The 23,193-nt window shown below is 37.7% G+C and overlaps 1 protein-coding gene across 3 annotated transcripts; it reads left to right on the top strand.

Moving 5' to 3' along the window:
- Positions 1-238: 238 nt before the first annotated feature.
- LOC134826024 (uncharacterized) lies at positions 239-10,242 on the top strand. Of its 3 annotated transcripts, none has more exons than XM_063838284.1 (14): positions 239-288; positions 658-689; positions 2,471-2,560; positions 2,731-2,798; positions 2,952-3,019; positions 3,842-3,909; positions 4,877-5,014; positions 7,100-7,193; positions 7,559-7,714; positions 8,022-8,099; positions 8,241-8,305; positions 8,449-8,604; positions 8,964-9,113; positions 9,287-10,242. In XM_063838284.1, the coding sequence occupies exons 2-14, from the start codon at positions 658-660 to the stop codon at positions 9,408-9,410; spliced, it is 1,287 nt and encodes a 428-aa protein (XP_063694354.1). In that variant the 5' UTR covers positions 239-288; the 3' UTR covers positions 9,411-10,242. The 3 variants fall into 3 exon arrangements, with proteins under 3 accessions (XP_063694354.1, XP_063694355.1, XP_063694353.1); XM_063838283.1 differs by lacking the exons at positions 239-288; positions 658-689 and adding exons at positions 785-892; positions 1,367-1,414; XM_063838285.1 differs by lacking the exon at positions 239-288 and having other exon boundaries at positions 658-892.
- Positions 10,243-23,193: the final 12,951 nt, after the last annotated feature.

Below are 23,193 nucleotides of genomic sequence, written 5' to 3'. Positions count from 1 at the left end.
ATATAATTGCGGTATATGATATTCATAATTTGATTACATCCCCTACTTTATAAGGTTGATCTGTGTTTGTTCTCATTGCATTCTTTATTTTGGGCGTGTGCCAGAATTAAACTACATCTCGAGACAAGAATGCGACTCCAGTTGATAACAATAACAGCTGCTGGGAGTAACAATCTAGTCTTAACATGTAGTTTATTCGAGCCCACCCCTAATACTCACCACTTCACCAATATTTTCTAGGATGGGAGCAGTCGAGTTGCCGTCCTCCTCGTTGCTTGACACGCCCAAGTATGAACAATGACTCCCTGGGCATCTTAAAGCATGATTCCCTGATTTGTTTCATGTTTCACTTCTTTAGTTCTTCAGCACGGATCGTACATTATGCTTTAGTAAACTCTACTCGTAGATTACTTGTATCTTAAAGCAGAAACCGATTGGAATGAATGCTTGAAATACACACAACGGACTAATTAATTTTATTTACATAACACAATTTACATATAATATGTTTATAAATCTGCAGTTTTTTTCGGTACTTCAACCTTTTTTTAAAGATTGTCATTTCGGAAATTTTTTAAACAATTAAAGCAATCAGTAGTTAACATAAAGTTAACATAATATTATCTACAATATCTTTTTACCATGGACTTATTTTAGATGGAAAAATCAGTCGAGTCTCCCCTTCTGACGTAAATATTTAACGTTTTGTACCTTCCTAATCAAATTTGTAATCCTGATTATTGTGTTCATGTTCTAATAATTAACTGTTGATTTGATTAATTGTTAATTCCAGAAATAGCTTAATCCCCCTGAGATCATGAATTGAAGTGAGTTTGGACTGGTCACTGCAGCCGATCAGGGCTCAACAGCTCCGACCTCCTACTGAAAACATGTAATTAGATAACCACTATGTAACAGGAAAACATAAGCTGTGCTTTTTCCTTGTGATTCATCATACAACATGCCATTTTGTATTACATCATTTGTAGTGAGTTAGGGGTCGTTCACATATTACGTAATCACTTTTTAGTTTTTGGCCAATTTTTAACCCCCCCCCCCTCGCTCCCCCATCCGTATTTATTTTTACACATAGCTATGGTGTCAAAATTCACATATATGTGAACGACCCTATATTATTCAAAGAAACAACAACATTTGTATTACATCATGTGTATGTGACTTCCTGTGAAGCAATGTTGAATACTAGTGTGAATACCATAATGCCTGATAACAAACACTGTATCGTGTGTGTAATTGTCATTCGATATAGATGTGGTGGTGTTTGGTCACATTGGTTGATATGCGGATGTAGCCCTCGTTCACCTCTGTTCTTTTGTTCTTTGTTAAGATTTTAACAATTTTACAGGATACCCACCATGGATGATATCGATTCCATCCCCGCCATTTCGATCATGTAAACGATTTTCTTTGAAATGTGCTTCTTGCTCTACGCGACCCCTTTAGTGCATGTCTTCTCTACTCGACCCCTTTAGTGCATGTCTTTTTGTTAAATGGTCAATCAATGGGAACTTACTGCGTCATCTTGTCATGGGAATGTGATGACATGAAAATTAGCTGTAGCAACTTGAGCTAGTATAAAAGTTTGGATTTAGCTCTCACATTCATAATATTATATACAAAAGCTCTTTCTTATATTATTCACATTATAGTGTATTGCTTTGTTTGTCTTGTTTTGTTTCGGAGCAAACTTACCACATAGACGTAGGTTCAGGATCAGAATACATTAATAAACAGTTAGCTAGATTTACGTACTGTAGTTCGAATTGTACTTAAGTTCGACATACACTGTACTCTCTAGTTCGGAATGTTTGCCAGCGGTTACCTCTGTTGAACTTAAGTTCAGGTGACACACGGATATTTGGACGCTAGTTTCACTTCATTTCCAACTTCTGATCCAATACCTTAAGAAACAAGGCAGTTCAACTCCTGATACATAAAGACAGTCCCTGGAGGCTGTTTTTATGTCTCAGTTCAGGGAGTCAGTGTAAGGGCCTTAGTTTTACTGTAGCCACGAGTCAAGACACGTTTTGTTAACAAATATTGCGGGTTTTCTTTGTCTAATCAAGAGGGGCCTAATGCTTTGCTTGCTTCGCTCGCAGTATGTATTTGTCAATAGTTGGACAAGCTCAATTTTCTTGTCGAACCTCAGTGCCTTTCGAACTACAGTTCATATACCCGAAAATAAGCCTATACGTTAGCATGAAAGCCTGAGCAATATTTTTGTGTAGCCTAATGTTACTCTTTATGTATGGCATGTTGAACAGATATGATTTAAGTTTATTGAAGATTTTGGCTTAACTTTAACTTACTCTAAAACCAATCATCGCTAATTTATCATTAAAACAGAATTTTGAAGCTTTTATTCTGCATGATTTTGTTATGATAGTTGGTTTCAATCAAAAGGACGGAAATTTTGTTTTTTAACTAACTTTTTGAACTGTCGTTACAGTGACAGAAAAGTCATGGAAGAAGGATATCATTCCATAAACACTGTCAGAAAAGATATCGAACCAAACGGCGTGCCAAACGAGGGGGACAGGTCAGTCTTCTGATTCAAGTTAAATTGTATAATTATCATAGCTTACAAGCTGCTGGAAATCTTACAAGATCATTCCAATTTAATTAAGGTTGCACAATTGTAACTGTGTTAAGTTAATCTAGTCTGCTTAAAATCTGGAGTTTTTAAACTAATATTTGATTTATTTTCAGCACAAGAAAAGCAATGTTACTCTCACGATGCTGTGCGTTACTTTGTGTTGGTCTTGCTGTAGTAGATTGTAAGTATACTTTCTCTATCTAGTTTTCTTAAACATATATTGAGAAAATTCTATCGATATTCACTACTTGTTATTCCCAAGATACTAATTTTGTAGATTGCTAGAAGTTTGGTTCATAAATTATACACCTCTTAAAAATACTGTTCCTTTCAGGGGTGGTATTAGCTGAAATAATACAGAAGTTACAGGAACCCGATGAACACGGGGAATCGTATAGCAAGGTAAAATTCCCCGATCTACAAATATTTTACATTCCCCAGATCTACAAATATTTTACATTCTCCAGATCTACAAATATTTTATATTCTCCAGATCTACAAATATTTTACATTCTCCAGATCTACAAATATCTTACATCCCCCAGATCCACAAGTATTTTACATTTCCCAGATCTACAAATATTTAACATCCCCCAGATCCACAAATATTTTATATTCCCCAGATCTACAAATATTTTACATCCCCCAGATCTACAAATATCTTACATCCCCCAGATCCACAAATATTTTACATCCCCCGGATCCACAAGTATTTTACATTTCCCAGATCTACAAATATTTAACATCCCCCAGATCCACAAATATTTTACATTCCCCAGATCTACAAATATTTTACATGCATTCCCCAGATTTACAAATATTTTACATCCCCTAGATCTACAAATATCTCACATCCCCCAGATCTACAAATATTTTACATGCATTCCCCAGATTTACAAATATTTTACATCCCCTAGATCTACAAATATCTCACATCCCCCAGATCTACAAATATTTTACATTTCCCAGATCTACAAATATTTTACATTTCCCAGATCTACAAATATTTTACATTCCCCAGATCTACAAATATTTAACATCGTTACAACTTCTCGTTAATTCTTTAATTCATCATAGCAATATCCTGCTGACTTCTTTAAAATTTCCTGATTATTCGATTAACGCAAATTGAGCTTTAAGGAATTATATGCCTATCTTTTGATTAATATTCGTTTACAATTAACAATATTTGATTAGCTGCTGAATTTGTTATCTTTATTTCAGCCCATGTTTCTGTGTTTCTGTATACGAACGACTTACATGATATCTTTTATACCCTACGTAGTGTGGAAGTAAGTTGGCATTTCTTATTACCAAACTCTTAAAATTCGTTGTAATATTATAAATGATATATTATAGCATAAAATCTCGCTGAAATTTCTTTTAAAGATAAGCTGCTGCCAGCTGAATCAATTCTATATTAACATACCGAATAACTTCGCACATACTTGCTCAGGCTGTAGACACTAACTCATAAAACAAGAAAAACCGGTTTTTATAAAGGAATTAGCTGCCTTGACTTAAAGTTCAAACTGTCTGTATTTGTCTTATCAGAATAAAATACAGGGTATGGTATACATTAAAATTTTCACTGTATCAAATCTTATTGTTTTTATCTTTACTTTCATAATATGCCGTTATAATATGAAGTCAAATCGCGGGTCCCGGCAAAAAAGGTTTTGGTGTATGTCCCCTTAAGTTTCTACTCTAATTAATTATGGTATATTATAACTAATTATGGTAATATATTATGTTTTACAATCTTACAATCTTATCTCTCACACACATGTAAAGCTCTTCTTCGGCTTTACAGCCTTAGATAGTTTTATAGTTTAAAGAGTATTATATAATACTCTGACACATGTACATCTCTATTCTGTACTTTGTAAGGCAAAGCCAAGTAACACAAAGCGCTCGCTCGGGGTATCTGTCTTTGTGTAAACCCTAAATTCGTTGAGGGTTAACATCTTTAAAGTACAATATCATGAGTGAGACGTGTGTGAGTGACAACTATTGACAATTTAATTCAAACGTGTCTCTTAAAAGTGGCTCAAGATCCAACAGAGCACGATTCCTTGTAGAATATCTGTCAAATTCCAGGAAACCAACAGAGTGTACTATAACACTCCCAAATATCTATTTCACTAGTACTCACTCCTCCTCCTACTTCAGGTACACTCCACTAGTGCTCACTCCTCCTACTACTTCAGGTACACTCCACTAGGAGGACACTAGTACTCACTCCTCCTACTACTTCAGGTACACTCCACTAGGAGGACAGGGTCGGCACGATCAGGAACCCTTCTCTAAAGGCTACATGTTCACACGTGCGTGTGTACTGAATGTACTGGGATACATATCCGGGTACACGTGGTACATGAGCCTCCCTATCACTAGGTTTGTAGAGAGAGAGAGAGAGAGTTTTCTGTAGAGAAGTACAGTAAAACTCTGATCTACCGCGGAGTTTGGGGGAAAGGAAACATCCGCGGTAAATCGGGGTGCCGTATATCGGGGTTTTACTGTATTTTTATCATAGAATTATGGCTATTAGAGCATCTTACATAATTCATTTGTCTCGAGCCATCATTATCAAAATCTGGTTAGACAATTGGGATCTAACAGAAAGGCTAAGTACATGGGTGGGCTAAGGGCTTGTTACTGTTTTTTATGATAGTAATAACTGATGTGTTTACAGACTTTGATACTACAACTGCTCGTATATCAAGTTGAGGAATGCAGGGTGAGAGTATTCCAAGTTTTACAGCTTGAAATATGAACACCAGGTATGAACACATCATAGAATGTTGTTTATCCACATCTTGGATTGTTGTTTATCCACATCATAAAATGTTGTTTATCCACAATCCACATCATAAAATGTTGTTAATCCATATTATCATAGAATGGATGTTTTTGTAAGATTTTCTTTAACAACTCTCCGAACATCTGGTAGACTGTAATGTAAGGACTAAGGGTATTGCTCTCTGCTCAAGTTGAAATATGAACCTGAAATTCCGTTACAAATAAAAGCATTGCATGAGTCGTGACTCTTGACTGGAAGAAGGCCGGTACTCGGGAAAAGAAATTCTTTACTCTATGTACAATTACTGTTTCTTATCTTTTTTAAATTAGATCTTATAATTTGTGAAAAATAAGGGCGGCTGTAGATGCTTTTTTCAGTGCTGAAGTATTTGATGATTTCATACCTCAACGAGTCTAATTCCTAATCAAGTCGTTTCGACTCAAGTCTCGACCAAATGATACGTCTAGTACTAATTATTTGTGAAAACGTGCACCCATAAGATAAGATTAATCACACGTAGTACTTGAACGTGGTACTAAATAACATGCTGTATGGTAGAGAAAGTGCTTATCATGCTTATCATAAAGTAGGAAACCGTTGACCAGAACAGAGAGAGACAGCTTATCATGACTTTGTTAAACACTAAATCATTCAGCCTAATATTTCAACCGGATAATGACGTTGAAGTTTATCTGTCCCTACATGAAACATATAAGAATATTGAGCCTAAAGAAGATTCTGTAACCATATTTTATCGGATTTGTTCTGCTTCTTTTCAGAATTCAGAACTTTCTCAGCACTTACATAACAAAACCAAAAGGGAAACAAGAAAATTACATATTATATGACATTTTCAAAATGTAAACCAATACGCTACTTCAATGTGATATTCAATAGCACAAGTAAAGAGATATTCCAAATTCTTATTTTTGGTTGGATCATAATATTTATCCAATGTATATGGGTAAACTAGACCTGCTTGAGCCATGGAAACGGCCCATAGCAAGGTAATCAGGATGGCCCGGTATAGTACCCAAAATCGTTATTAATTAGCAGGGATAAAAAGCTAACAATAGGTAAAAATAGATAACAATACTATACCAGTATAAGAAGCATAGTTCAGAAAGATCAAACCGTTTATTTTTTCAATGTAATTTAACATGATACAATATTCTGTCCTGGATTTTATTTGCGATATATTTAGGTATCATAAAACTGGTAATACCAGTTGAAATTTTAGCACACTTATTTCCCTCATACGATAGGAATTTGTGTCTCGTGTCTTGAATTACCAGATAAGCAGGAAATACAGGGTCCTACGAGATTCGATTAAATTTCAACAATATTGGAGGTGTAACTTAGTGTTTGTACTTGGTGAAATTGTAAATTTAGCAGGCTTTTCATGATTACAATGCCGGTAGAATACAGATAAGTCTCATTTGGTATTTGGTAATGCCCTTGAATATAAATCTAATCATATCCAACATATCTGACTCTTATCTAAAAGTGGTCACTTATTGAAATATTTAGAGCAGGCTTGTAGCATATCACGTATGATAAAATCACGAGGATATATATCGAACAAGCTTCAAATTTTCCCAGACGATAACACCAAATATTTAATTAACTTTATCCCCGATTTTACCCGACAATAGCAATGAATATGCTCATAATTTCAGCGTATCAGCAAACACCGCTATCTACATGTGCGCATGTGCCGCGGTATTCATTATCTCTATCCCGGTGCTCCGAGAGAAGATAACAATAATTAAGGTGAGTAGAAACGTAGAAGTTACAACAGGCGGTCTAGCCAGTGATTACTGGTATAACCTGTGATTTAATTGTCTGTAATTATCTATCTGTACGTGATGGGGGAATCTCCTCGGATTACAGGGTCGCTCCAAAACGTGACTCAACAATCAATTTGTCTGTTTCCGGTTGGTAGACAATTAGATAAAATCATACATTATGCTAGTAAAAAAGCACCGAGCACGACACAGCTCCGTAAAATTTAATGGTGATAGTATATCGGGCCTCAGTTTATTAGACAGCGTGTGTTATGAAACTTCTTTAGATGATAGCTCTTAAAGATTGGTTATAAAATTGAGAGCTACTTTATTAACAACATAGTTTTCCAGGTGATGTCGCTACTGATATGCTGTACAGGTATATTACTTGTCTCCATATTCTCTGCCCCACACGCAGCTGACATTAAACCCACTACTACCTTTACTGATAACTTACTGGATGTACATTCTCCAGACACAAACAAGGGATCTGTACTGGGATATGTTGTGAGTACTTCTTTTAATACCTGGAGGGGGATATTTAAAACATATAAGTGATACGAAAGGATTGTATTAGCAGGAGCTTTCAAAATACTTGTGTAAATCGTCTTCAATACTTGTGTAAATCAACATCTTTTAATAGGCTCTCTTTTTTTGTTTTGTTGTCTAGCTGTGAAGTTAAGACTTAAAAACACTATTTTAATCTTTGCAGAGTATCGTCAAAGCAAAAGTATATAAATTTAAAATGTTAATCTGTAAAAGATTGGGTATTTTAGAGGAATATTTATCAAGAATGAATATTTATTGTTTGCAGTTGGTGCTGATATCGATGTTCATGTACGCTAGTTACGAGGTATTCTACGGATATCTGCTGCAGACGGATCAAGATAAGGTACACTATTTAGTATTTAGCTCTATACTATTAAGGGGGGGGGGGGATATTCGCTAGTTTCAGATTACATGCTTTTTTGTGATTCTCAACAAACACTTACGATCAAGCTGTTATACTTTATCTGTACTGTAATAATTTCAGCACCCTGCCATGACATCTCTGCAACTTGTGGGCTATTTGGGTGTCACTACTCCAGTTATTTTCGGGTTAGTTTTATCAATGCACGATTAAAATACTTTTAACAAGATCACAAAATAAGTAAGTATTTTCCAAAGTTTCATCATCTAATTGTGTGTTCAAATCAAAAGTAATTTATAGGTTGAGAAATTCTATAACTTCTCCTTTTCAGACTGGCGTTACCAATCTGGCATTTTACTGGATGGGAGACGCTGATGCTGCCTCCAGCGGATAAAGTATACCTATTTTTCATCTGTCTCGTAGTCGATGCTATCTTCAATATCCTCCTACTGCTGGCAATAGCCCTGTCTAACCCGACCCTTGCTAGGTACATTAAAGGACATTTCACCAAGTTTCAAGAGATAGCGACCCTCAATATACAAACCCAGTGTAATTGAATGTCGCATAGCTCAGCCTCGCTGTATTATACATTATACAATTACTGTACATGGTGTATTGTGTTCTGTAATAAACTGTATAGCTACAGTATAGCTGTCTGTGTACACGTGACGCAATGGTAAAGGTGGCAAAAAAATGAGTCACAATCCGTCGCACTTTTATTTGCAGGTTGCGTGACGCGCGCAGCTCTATAACTGCTTTTCAGCAACGTGGGCACGAGATTTCGTGTTACGTTATCGCAGATTTGTTAAACTAGGTGTCGTAAATAACTTTATTTAATGCCCTCAGTGTTGGTCAGTCGCTGGCGTTGCCGGCCAGCATGGTGGCAGATCTCCTCCTTCACCACTTCCTGATGCCATGGCCTGCTCTGATCGGAGCAGGTTGTGTTTTCTGCGGCTTCTGTGGTTTTGTATACGAGGAATTGCGGCATGGTAACAGGTATTATAACACTTCTCATTGTTTGTCCTTATCACTTAAACCTCATTTTGAGTAGCCTCAATTTATAAGTAGCCCTGAAATGTGTGTTCAACATTTTGATTTTCTCAAAATGTAATCTACCTCATGACACAATTGACAAGTCGATGACATTCTAATAAATCCCTTAATTTCAGTCACAGCTCGAATCCAGAAGTGACTACCGAAGACAGACGGGCCCTACTGAACGGCGAAGAATCTCCAGAGCCATACGCTGAATCTTCGTTAGATAGCGACAATTTAAATAACGTTGTTGCTTAGTGTGATTAATTTACTATTTTTCAATGACTTTTCCAGCCTTTTTATATTATGTTTATTTTGTTTGAAGGGTTGAGATCGTAGACTGATGAACTTAAATCGGCTTGGGGTTCTTCCCTGTATTTCTTCTATGAAGTTGTACACCTTCCAAACCAAAACATAACATATCCTTATTATTACTTACGAAAGTAGCTTACTACTTAGTAAACAGTTAAAATTGTTTAATTGCGGTCTACTATAACGTGTTTACGTGTGTGTTTATGTTAAAATAACAAAAATGTAAATAATTGAGCAATTCATTTATAATATGATTGTTTTAAATGCCTTGGTTACAGTGTAGATTAACAAGCTAATAAGCTTTTTTGAACAAACAACAGAAGTATTATTAAAATAATTTTAAATGTATAGAACCTGTAGCAGCTTTTGTATCGGTTATTGAGCTGAGAACTGACACATTTATCCATTTTGTTTAAGCTTTTTTAATATAATTTGTATGGTCCTCAAAGTTTTGAATTTGTGATGAATAACCACCCCTGCACTCAGCTATGATTGCTGCAAATTGCAATGGCGTCCGTTTTCTTAAAAAGGTTTCTTTTTTGATGGTTCACATACGCACAGCAGCCATCTTTAAGCAGATGCGCATTTCAAAAAGCCATCATTGTGCTTTTAACACAGTGCATGGATAAGTGTTAAATTGTATTTTCCGATTTATGGGCAAACATTTTTATCTTTCTTAAGCTACTTCTTTAATTTGCTGATCATAAGTTTGAAATTGCCATTTTTTTCGAGGTTGCTTTTACCTGTGTATAATTAATTTTGTGTAAACAGATTAAAGTTGAGATTTAATGATCGTTAAAATTGAATTGTAAGTGAGCTATTTATAAAAAAATGATAGTATTCCAAACAGCCTAAAACGTCTATATTTTCTTCGTATGCTAGGCTTAATAATAACTTTAACGACACAATGTTGAAGACAAGAAGGAAACTTTCTCAGTTCAACTTGTTAGTCCCGGCCATTAAGATCTGGTTTTTCAGAGCTAGGATCGATCGTGCCTCTTTGATTTTTCTATCCGCAGCACAATCAAATTATAAAGAAATGTTATTCTTTACCATCCCCTACCCGTAAGACGACTTTCACTTTTCTGGATATTTTCAAGACTTATGTCATTATTTTCTCGTGTCACTGAAATACTAGGTTATTTTGAGGTGATGTACATTTACATATATAACTAGCATCTCTAAATCATAAAATCTCTTGTCCAAAAAGTGATTACGTAATATAATAACGAGAGTCAGGGCACTTGTTCCCCTTCATCGCGATTACGGAGTCCTGGTTAAAGTCATACTTCAGTGACGCTCAACTCCAGATACCGGGCTACTCAGTTTCAAGATGTGATCGTAGCAAAAGGAGTGGAGGAGGTGTTCTTCTCTACTCATTGTCGTCTCTCCCAGTGTCAGCTTCAGAGTTTTACGACGACGGTACTTGTCAGGGGCTGTGCAATGTTTACCCATCTGCAAAGCTATTGGTGGCAGTCATCTACAGACCCCCTGATGCGAGCCTATCAAGCTTCTCAAAGCTTTTGGATCACTTGGGGCACGCTATCGAAAACCTTGACAACGATTACGAGTTGTTCATAACAGGTGATTTCAATTTACCTCAGGTTGACTGGGGATCGCTTCAGATCCACAGCGGTGGGACATCAGAATCAAATTTATCGGCCCAACGCTTGTTAAACTTTATGTCAACCTACCTTCTCAGTCAAATGGTCAACGTGCCTACCAGAGGAAACAACATTTTGGACCTGGTTTTCTGTAACAATGACCGACTGATATCGGATGTTAAAACTGAAGCAACCGATATATCTGATCACGATATGGTCAGCGTCCTACTCTCCTTCAACCCTGGTGTGATGGAGGAGGCCCATGCTACATATCTTGACGAAATGAACTTTCGAGCATTAGATTTCAATCAAGCTGATTTTCCCCGACTAAATAAGGTTTTTGAAGCTATTGATTGGGATGAACTGAGAGATGCTGGTACGTTCGAGGAATTTCCTGCCAAGTTCACGGATAAAGTACTAAACACGTGCATATCGAACATTCCCAAGAAACGACCTCCAACAGGCAAGCCTAAGCTCTACAACTCTCTCAGAAGACGGAAGTCTAAGCTCTAGCTTAAAACTCGTCTCTCCGCAGCAAGGTGCGCCGGTGACAATGCCCGAATTAAGAAACTTGAAGACGAGATCGGGCTGGTGTGCTATGAGATAAAGGAGGCCATAGTCAACCATCTCGACCAAGGTGAGAGGAGAGCGGTGGAGCGGATCAAAAGTAACCCCAAATATTTCTTCTCCTATGCCAAATCATTCTCCAAAGTGAAACACAACATCTCTACCCTCCTGAACGGCAATAAGGAACTAGTCACTGAACGGAAAGAACTCGCCAACATCCTTCAACAACAGTTCTGCTCCGTTTTCAGCGACCCTAACTGTCCCGACACAGCAGTCCCTACATTTGCGGTACCACCCCTTATCAGTAGAGACAATGACATTGTGTTAACACCTGATAGTATCATGAAAGCTATATCTGAAATCAAGCTAGACTCTGCCCCTGGACCCGATGGAATGCCAGCTATTCTTCTCAAAAGGTGTGCTACCAGCCTTAGTGTCCCGATTTATCTTATGTGGTCAGAGTCCATGTCATCTGGTATAGTACCAAGCTTCTACAAGACGGGTTATGTTTCGCCACTATTCAAGAAAGGCAGTAGATGTGAAGCTGGAAACTACAGACCTGTCACTTTGACCTCCCACGTTGTAAAAGTGTATGAAAGAGTGGTAAGGAAACATATGGTGGAGTATTTGGAAGCCAACAGTCTCTTGACCGATAAGCAGCATGGTTTCAGAGCGAATAGGAGCTGCTTGACTCAAATGCTCGGCCATTTTGACGACATCTACGAAGGGTTTACTCGTGGTGAAGATACAGATTCTATATATCTGGATTACGCTAAGGCGTTCGATAAAGTCGACTTGAATCTTCTCATCCACAAGCTGAAAAAATATGGGTTTCATGGCAAGCTCATAGAGTGGATAAATTCCTTTCTCTTTGATCGCGAACAAGTCGTGGTGCTTAATGGGGTTCACTCGGTTATCGCAAAGGTTTTAAGTGGTGTTCCCCAGGGAAGCGTTTTGGGGCCGCTTCTCTTTATCTTGTTCATCAATGATCTAGAACAAGTAGTGGACTCATCTAGGGTGAGTTTTTTCGCCGATGATACTAGAGTCTCCAAACAGATTGGCTGTTTTGAAGACTGTCAGTTGTTACAAGAAGATATCTATAAGATTCTTGACTGGTCACGTAGCAACAACAATAACATGAAGCTTCACGAGCAGAAGTTCGAGCTGTTAAATCACCTTCATAACAGTAAGAGCTCATTCCCCGAACTACCCTTCTTTGCCGAAACACTTCGTTACAAAGTATCCAGTCAGGACATACTTTATCCTGTCGAAAACGTCCGAGATCTTGGAGTTATGGTTTCAAGTGATCTTAGCTGGTCGACACACATCGGCAACATGGTACCCAAAGCAAGGAGCACGCTATCTTGGGTATTCAGTGTGTTCAAAACTCGCGACAAGACCGTAATGACTACTCTCTACAAGTCACTAGTAAGAAGCTTACTAGAGTATTGCTGCCCACTCTGGAGCCCTACCAAGGTGACTGAAATACAGCTGATAGAGGGGGTGCAAAGAACTTTCACCAGTCGTATTGGCGGTCTTCAACATCTCAACTATTGGGAAAGACTCGTACAGCTTAAATTGATGTCTCTACAGCGCAGACGGGAGAGGTATATCATCCTGATGATGTGGAAGATTCTCCATAATGTGGTACCAAACTGTTGTGATATCAAGTTCAAGGTGACCCCAAAACACGGGGATGTAGCTGTCATACCCTCATTGTCAAAGTCAAGTTCCTTAAGCAACCAGTCACTGTACGACAGGTCTTTTGCAGTTCAAGGACCAAAGCTGTGGAACAAAGTGCCTCACACAGTAAAGGCTGATTCATCCTTTGACATGTTTAAGTGTAGTTTGTCGAACTTTCTTGCTTTGATACCGGACAACCCTCCGGTCGCCGGCTACAGCTGCAGTTGGTCAAACTCACTGGTCGACTACTCGCCATCCAGGTGGTCAGATATCTGATGACCCGGCTCCACGGATGAATTCAACGAAGTAACGAAGTAAGTAACGACCCCTAATCACTTTTTGAACAATTTTTAACCTCCCCATTATAGGCATGATTTGGGCGAGCGATTTAGCAAAAGCTCGAGCCCCTCCCCCCTCCGTAATCGGTTTTACACATAGCTATTTACATTGTGTCAAAGTTACACTAGCGCGTAATTGATAGTCATTTGGAAACCCCCTCCCCCTCTGCTGATAACATAATATGTTTGAACAACCCCTAACTGGCAACGAGACCAAAGAGTCAGCTCGGTGCTCGTGTCGGTAAGTTATAAACCTACAATGCAATCATATTATATTTCTGTAAATTCAGGAGCGACCATAGCAATCACGAATATCTAGACATATAATTATATCCTGACGTTTGGCAAATGAAATGCTTGTCAAATGTCAATATCTATGATACGGTTGGACAATTTTTCTATTCTGCTTAACGCGATTAAAATTAAATTAAACATTAAAGTGATTAAGATTTCGTAAAGTTGAAAGTGTGTCTTTATCAAGCTGTGTCTAATAAATCCGTAGTGGAATACTTTTTTCTTCTAACTCACTATTTTATGATAATAAAACAACACAGCTTTGTGACTGTACAAAAATAAAATCCTGATTTACCGCGGCTAAACAGAAATCCTTTCATATCATGCAAACTTCCTTAAAAATGTGGACCTTTACTGATAGTTAAAATTCGACATATGACGTCATCTAGCGTCATCTAGCGTCATCTAGCGTCATCTAGCGTGAAATATCGCCAGATGATGATAGATGACGCTAGATGACGCTAGATGACGCCAATTAGCGACATTGTCGCTAAGTGCACGGCACCTTTCGAATGTCGCTATCTAGCGCTATCTAGCGCTATCTAGCGCTATCTAGCGCTATCTAGCGCTATCTAGCGCTATATGACGCTATATGACGCTATATGACGCTATATGACGCTAGATGACGCTAGATGACGCCAATTAGCGACATTGTCGCTAAGTGCACGGCACCTTTCGAATGTCGCTATCTAGCGCTATCTAGCGCTATCTAGCGCTATCTAGCGCTATCTAGCGCTATCTAGCGCTATATGACGCTATATGACGCTATATGACGCTATATGACGCTAGATGACGCTAGATGACGCCAATTAGCGACATTGTCGCTAAGTGCACGGCACCTTTCGAATGTCGCTATCTAGCGCTATCTAGCGCTATCTAGCGCTATCTAGCGCTATCTAGCGCTATCTAGCGCTATATGACGCTATATGACGCTATATGACGCTATATGACGCTAGATGACGCTAGATGACGCTAAGCACGCAGCACTGACGCCAGGCGACAGATAGCGCTATTTTCATAAAAATTCTAGGGACGACATCTAGCGTCATCTAGCGTCATATGTTGCCGCGACATCTGACGCTATCTGACGCCATCTAGCGATATCTGACGTCATCTGACGACATCTGTCGCGACGACATCTGACGCAGGCGACATCAAGCGCTGGATAGCGGGATAAGTTTGTAGGTTTACAACCTACCAGGACGCGCGCCGAGTTGGACAATATATGGAACAGATATTTAACGAGTATCACCCGTTAAGGATAAGTCAGTTTACGACAGTTCACGCTATCTAGCGCTATATAGCGCCAGATAGCGCTATATAGCGTCAGATGTCGTTGCGACATATAGCGCTAGATAGCGTTAGATAGCGCTAAATAGCGTTAGATAGCGCTAAATAGCGAAGAATTTTGGGTCGTGACAGTCCAGGCTATTTAGCGCTAGATGTCGCTATCTAGCGCTATATGTCGCTGCGTCAGATGTCGTCGCTACATATAGCACAAGATATCATATCCTATCACAGTAACAGTAATCCTAACTCTGTGTGTGTGTGTGTGTGTGTGTGTGTGTGTGTGTGTGTGTGTGTGTGTGTGTGTGTGTGTGCGTGTGTGTGTGTGTGTGTGTGTGTGTGTGTGTGTGTGTGTGTGTGAGTGTGTGTGTGTGTGTGTACGTGTGTGTGTGTGTGTGTGTGTGTGTGTGTGTGTGTGTGTGTGTGTGTGTGTGTGTGTGTGTGTGTGTGTGTGTGTGTGTGTGTGTGTGTGTGTGTGTGTGTGTGTGTGTGTGTGTGTGTGTGTGTGTGTGTGTGTGTGTGTGTGTGTGTCGGGATCGGAAGAAAGCGGCACGTACTATTTCGACGAAATTTATACAAGTTACTAACATCGTTGATTCATGATGCCAATCTTTCACAGCTCAGTGGTGCATTTCGCCGGAACGGAAAAGCATTATTGGATACCGAGAAGCATTTTTGGATGCGCGGCGCGACATGGTGCATATCGCCAATTTAGTAACATAGTTGGTCAGTTCGTACAAAAGTCGTAAAAAATTCGTACAGTTCGGCACGTTTTTTCAGTTCGGGATTAGTTTGGGAAAAATTCGCCTCATAAATTTTCGAAATATATAATAAAAAGTTAACGGGTGATACTCGTAAAATATCTGTCCAACTCGGCGCGCGTCCTGGTAGGTTGTAAACCTACAAATAAAAAGCTAATTGCAAAAATTTGTGTTAAAATGGCGGGAAACGATGACGTGCGGATTAAATGGCCGGATGCATGTTAATATTTTAAATCTGAAATGTAACCTCCCGGACAAAAATAACAAATTTTTCGGACTGAAGTGATTACTGATTAAAAAACAAAAATTTTTTAAAAAATTCGGTAAAAATTCCTCGACAGCTTTTTAAAATTTGTACAGTTCGACACCTTTTAAAAGTTCGTACATACAGTAACGTACTGACCAAGTATGTTTAGTAAAGCATTGTCATACGTTGTATGACCCGCCGCGCACGAAGTGCGCGGCTCCCCCTGTATCGTCAGGACGATAGTGAAACGACCGTGGGGGTCGCAACGTGATACAAGTAAAGCACTAGTGGTTGCAAGAAGCATTATATTATTGGCTGCGCGACGCGGCCCAGTAGTGCATCGCGCTACAACAAACATCGTCAAATAGATTACTCGAAGCTCAAAGCTGTAAAGTATTTATCCAAAATAATTCCGATCCCGAGGATTGTTACTGGGCCGCGCTCAGCCTGTCATTCCGCCAAATCTTTATTCGCCAAATCTTAATGTTTATGAACATGTACATAAAACCTGGGTCCCCAGGTAAGAGGATTGACATAACTTAAAAATTTATAATATATTAATTCTAAATACTGAATGCATCGCATTTTAAGGGTTTTGGTATTTTCGTAGCTAAATTGCACTAAAGCTTTCGCGCTTGCACTTCACACTTGCGCGTAGTTCGTAAACTGAAAACTCGTGGGTACGATATATGTGATTACTGAACAATAAATTCGGCTCGACTCTCATTACATTCTTTTAATAACTTGCTGTGCGAGATTTCAATACTATTAATTTGCAAATGCTAATTTAACATTTAGATCTTTACATCATCTTCTTTCACATAGCCATGTGTCTAAGCAGTAAGCGTACTACTAGCGAGAGGGCTATGGTTAGAGCATAAACAGGTTATACTGGACGAATCTCACTCGTTAACGGGTGATACTCGTAATTTACTATCAGTACGCGCCGCTTTTTCTCAAAATATTAGTCTAAGCCTATACCAGCCGGCAAAGTTTTTATGTATAACCTACATACAACGTTAAAATTTAGTTGAGTTTTGAACGTTGCTTATAGTTGATAAGGTAACCTTGATCTAACGTAAAATAATAAACGTTTTGCAACGTTAAAAATAAAACCTATAACCAACGTTAGATATTTAACGTTTAACAACGTTTTATATGTAACCTACATACAACTTTAAAATGTAGTTGAATTTTAAACCCTGCTTATAGTTAATAAGGTAACCTTGATCTGACGTCAAATAATAAACGTTTTGCAACGTTAAAAATAAAACCTATAACCAACGTTAGATATTTAACGTTTAACAACGTTTTATATGTAACCTACATACAACTTTAAAATGTAGTTGAATTTTAAACTCTGCTTATAGTTAATATTAATAAGGTAACCTTGATCTGACGTCAAATAATAAACGTTTTGCAACGTTAAAAATAAAACTTATAACCAACGTTAGATATTTAACGTTTAACAACTATAGCCATAGCTATATATAGCTGTCGCCGCGATATCTAGCGCTAGATAGCGCTATCTAGCGCTATCTAGCGTTAACTGTCACAAACCGATATTCTCCGCTAGATAGCGCTAGATAGCGCTATCTAGCGCTAACAAGCGTTATCTAGCGGAGAATGTCGGTTTGTGACAGTTTACGCTAGATAGCGCTATCTAGCGCTAGCTGTCGCCGCGATATCTAGCGCTAGATGATAGCGCTATCTAGCGTAAACTGTCACAAACCGTCATTCTCCGCTAGATAGCGCCAGATAGCGCTAGATAGCGCTAGATAGCGCTGCGTCAGATGTCGTTGCGACATATAGCGTTAGATAGCGCTAGATACCGCTATCTAGCGTAAACTGTCACAAACCGACATTCTCCGCTAGATAACGCTTGTTAGCGCTAGATAGCGCTATCTAGCGCTAGATAGCGACATTCGAAAGGTGCCGTGCACTTAGCGACAATGTCGCTAATTGGCGTCATCTAGCGTCATCTAGCGTCATCTAGCGTCATCTAGCGTCATCTAGCGTCATCTATCATCATCTGGCGATATTTCACGCTAGATGACGCTAGATGACGCTAGATGACGTCATATGTCGAATTTCAACTATCAGTAAAGGTCCAAAAATGTTGGCTATTTCCTAAAACATAAAAGCTTTTATTCCATGATGACTTTTTGGGCCTGGCCACCCCTTCATTTTGTGCTTCGTAGCGCCCCAAGAATGGTGAATGAAGAAGCATTATTTGATATTTTGACCAACAACATGAAATTGAAACAATCGTTTAAAATTGTAATTTAAAATTTTAAAAGGCAATGCCTACAAGTACGGTTGATGGAAATCTAGTGTCCGCTAACCGGCGCAATTTTTGTTATAGAGTTCTGATCGTATCACAATGCTGGCAAGCATTACCGTTGCCCTTATATTCACAACACTATTTACCCCCTATACTATTATATCCCCTTTATTGTTTTCCAGGCATTAAGACTCATCGAAAGTAGTTCAGCAGGTATATTTAAGTAAAAAACATTCTAATTCAATGTTAAAGATGACAGGAATAAGAAATAGTTATGTGGAGGTTTTTAAGAAATTTGTGCAAAATACGCGCCAGCATGTTATACGAAATTAGGTAAAAAACCCAAAATCGCCATATTCAGGTGCCTTAAAAACCATGTTAAAATTGAGTTAGAGATCTGAAACTTTGCAGGGCGTCTAGACCCTGTCCAAATCGACTGTAAAAAAAGTTTCGTGTTTCAGGAGTATCGGGAGGTGATCAGTTTTCTGGAACCCCTGTTTTACAACAGATTGTCGTGAAGGATATATATATTTATGTATACATACAAAGCGTCTATACATACATACTGATACATGTATCAGTATGTATGTATAGACGCTTTGGCAGTCAATTGTAGCCTACATTTAAGTGTCCGTCGATTCAAAAGTATAAAAGATACAGTCATTTCGAACCACAGGTTTTAAAGATAATTGTTTATACTTTAGTTTACATTATATCGAAAAATAATTTATCGTCATCATCATCACTTGATGACGTCATCAATTTAAGTGTTTTTAAAACTCGATTTTTGACAAAATAACAACTTTTCAAATCGATTTTACACCATTAAAAAGTAATTTAATTCAAAATCTGAGGACATTTTTACCATAGATAATTGTTTAAGCATTCTGAAAATCTACCGGAAAAGTTTCCTACCTTACTCCTTCATAAAGATATTCGCTATTGAAGTTAGTGCTTTTTTGAAGAATAATTTTATAAAAACACAAAAGTTGTGAATTAGTATTCTCTGGTTTTGGACCATCCCTTGGGTTGTGGAGCTCAGTTTTGCTTCTTAAAGGTCTAAATTGTGTTATAGGCTAGTTTTAAAGTTGAAAATCGAAAATTTGCACACGTGAGGACACGCCCAAATTGATTTAAAATAGCTTATATCACTGAAAATTGTTATTTTCACGATTTTTATCAACTTTGGAGTCCCGTTGTGATTCAAGTTCTTTTTAAAATCTTCTGAAACTTTGCGTGCTTGTCAAACTATATATTGAATACCACTATGCAAAAATTTACGGTGATTCAATATTGTATGCGCACGCAACGTCCGCTCAAAGTTTGCACGTGCGAAAGGTGAGAATTTAGCTCATTCGTGATTTCGAATATATTCTGCTTTCCCACGATATTTAAATGGAATTATATATGAATTAAATGCCAACTTGAATGAGTAAAAAGTGCCATATTCAGTCTTTTATCGACAGATATACCTACCTAAACACAAGGAAATGTTTTCAAAGGTAAAATTTCGAAATCGTTGAAATTACCTCCTTATATAGTTATTCATGAAGTTTCGACTGTGTAAATTATCCTGACATTATAATCAAAAAGAGATGATATTTGACCAAAACCCATAATCATGGGTAGAGTGAACCGCTGCCAGTGTCTCTCTTTTCCACACAAAAGGAAATGATATTAATTTGAGGAACCGTCCGCAAATGCAAATTGATACCGAGAATGAAATCGGTCGCTCGCTTTTCCCATTCATTCACGTCTTACGAATTGTAATAAAGCTTATTGAATGGGAAAAGCGAGCGACCGATTTCATTCTCGGTATCAATTTGCATTTGCGGACGGTTCCTCAAATTAATATCATTTCCTTTTGTGTGGAAAAGAGAGACACTGGCAGCGGTTCACTCTACCCATGATTATGGGTTTTGGTCAAATATAATTATATTGAATTGTTGTATTACCATTACCAAGACAAGTTCGTTAGTGTTCTCCTTGGTCATTCGATCATGTTTAATTCCTGTTTAATTCTTGTTTAATTCCACTAAAACCTTTAAGTTCCTATAAGGACTAAACACATTGTCACTGTCAAAGATTTAATTCAACTTTAAGAGGACATTGTTATAATTTGAATCTATATCTGCACGACGTGTGATCTGAAATGCAAGGCGTTCAAATTACTGCTCAGGCACGTGGTATAAAGAACCTACAAATTGAAATTATGTCTTTAAGTTTTAATATTTACTTATAAGTAATTAAACTTAAAGAGTACTGTTGGTGCGTTAGTTAGATTTCGTTTAAGGCTTAATTAATTGTTAACTTGCGGATTAATTAAGATTCCTTCTAGAATAAAAAAGTCATATAATTCTTTTATAGTGTTGAGGCGTCTGCCATACTGTTCTTTTACAGTTACACAACTATCTTTCTCATATCGAGCTTGATGCCTGTCACGTCAGGTGTTAGGCTCTGGCTAAAGGCAGGTGCTCCACGTCGCACATACATTTTGAATTTTGATCCCATCAATCTCCATTCTTTGATCTTTACCTGACGTGTTTGTAAACAGGAACTTCGTGATAATGTTGGCATTTCCTAATGAACATTTTATTGGTATTTTACCATTTACGTATTTGTAGCTAAAGTTTTGTCAACTCTGTAGCATGTAGTGCTGCAACAGCTGCATATAATTAGACTTAGAGAACTTCGCCGCTTCGACGCGCCGTGCGCAACTATCATTTTTATTTCGAATCGACAAGATCGTTGCTTTGACTTTTTTAATTCGCAGAGCAACGATTTGGAAGGGTTGACATCGTTAATCAATTCTACATATTACTATAAATGGTATTTGCAGAATTAATTGAATACCACGCAATTATATCAAGTTAAAGAGGAAAGGGGTAAACAGAAACTATTGTGGCCATGCCCATTGCCCATACAAATCAATAATTCGGGAACATTCTTTCAATGACGCACTTCCAATTCCTATATAGATAAGATGACTGGTTTGTTGTGAAAACTAATGATTACTTTCAACGATCCCTAACCAATGGTTCGGGAAGGAAAGTTTTTTAAATTGTCCTAAATCAAAATGCCCACGATAATTTTCTCTTCCCACAGAAGAAATGATGACTTGTTGCTCGAGGAAATTAAATGGACCAAAATTTTACCCTCGTGATGTCATTTAAACGGTCGTTGGTTGTTTTCCTTTTGGGATTGTAGTATGGCAGGATCTTGAAAGTCGAGATTTATATCTATTATTACTAATTTGTTGTGCTTTGCCCCGTGTCGACCTATTGCTTAGGTCTGTTCTTGAAGTGCTTGATGTAATTGCTTGTAAGTCTGAAGTCATGATAACACAGTTTAGCGTGCTCGCTCAATTATGTGAAGTGTTTGTTTTCAAGCGTCTTCTAATTTTATGGGGAAGTGAAAGTCTATTAAAGGTGTTACATACTTTGTCTGCAAAATGAAAATTCAATAAGCTAGATCGGATCATTAACTTTGTTTTATATAAGTATAACGGAATGCCTCGAATTTAAGATCAAGGATCTCTTTCAGTCGACCATTTCTTTCTTCAGTCAACCATTTCTTGCATTCGTCGCGCGTCCTATTCAGAAGGGTTGCGATTATTTCACTTTAGTCTTATTGTTATTAATTTGCTAAACCCAAATCTCGTGCTTTTTATTTTTCCTCTAATATTTCAATAGTTCCATCATAAAATTAAAACCAGAAACCATGAAACTATTTTAAGTAGTTGCAATATTTTCATGAAATTCTTGAAGATATTGCAGCTTCTTAACGATAACAGAGATATAAATCACATGTTATGTCTAGTCTGAGAACTGATATCCCACTCTTATAGTATAACCACTCTACATACTACTGTTGATACTGACACTACTCATACCTACTATAGGCACTAGCTCTATAGTTTCTAGGTTCCTTTTTAAAACAGTTAAATGAAAATAAAGTTCTTAAACTCAGTCTGAGTCTGCTAATCACTCGAATGATGCAATTGCAATGTTCAGGTAACACCCATAATTATCTTAGGTGTACCAAAATAATCATCTCAACCGAGAACTAGTACAGCTGCTATGGTTACAGACTCAGTACTTGCGCTATTTTATTTAGCATTATAACGTACTGTTATATATATTGTTACCTTATCGGACCTTATTTGGACGGACATTAAATGAACGGACATAATTATGAACGGACATTAATATGAACGCTAGATGGCATTCAAAACCATCAAAAAACAGATTTTTTTATTTCAGCAAATGATTTTCAAATCCATTTTTATACAGTAAATAAGAAAAGCAGTCGTTCAGCAGTAAAAATGTTAAAATATGTGTACATAATCAGTGTCTAATATCACATATCATCTTCATCAAATGAGTTTTCGTGCATGAAATAGTCCATGCTTAAAGCATCAGTGATTTCTAGCTTTATGGAAACCTTTTTTATCAAACTACCCCGGTCCTGCATTTCAGTGTTAACTTTTACAAGCCATTCGGCGTGAAATGGTTTTATCTTAGACAACTTTAGGTTAACCTTAACATCAAGTGGAGCTTTCCTAGCACTGTTTCATTACCTCCCCTGAGTAATATAACAACGTCGGACAATGTCCTTGGCAACACGATTTACCGTAATATCTAGAGGCTCGAACATGTTGTCAT

The sequence above is a fragment of the Bolinopsis microptera genome, chromosome 1, assembly GCF_026151205.1.
Source record: "Bolinopsis microptera isolate Bmic1 chromosome 1, MBARI_Bmic_1.0, whole genome shotgun sequence".
Taxonomy (NCBI): domain Eukaryota; kingdom Metazoa; phylum Ctenophora; class Tentaculata; order Lobata; family Bolinopsidae; genus Bolinopsis; species Bolinopsis microptera.
Note: the sequence above shows the minus strand (reverse complement) of the source record. Positions and strands in the feature narration are given on the sequence as shown.

Bases quoted from the DNA above. Each gene is read 5' to 3' on its own strand.
- LOC134826024 (XM_063838283.1), top strand. The intron at 2,561-2,730 runs GTCAGTCTTCTG...ATTTATTTTCAG, and splicing joins GTGCCAAACGAGGGGGACAG to CACAAGAAAAGCAATGTTAC. The intron at 8,605-8,963 runs GTACATTAAAGG...TAATGCCCTCAG, and splicing joins TCTAACCCGACCCTTGCTAG to TGTTGGTCAGTCGCTGGCGT.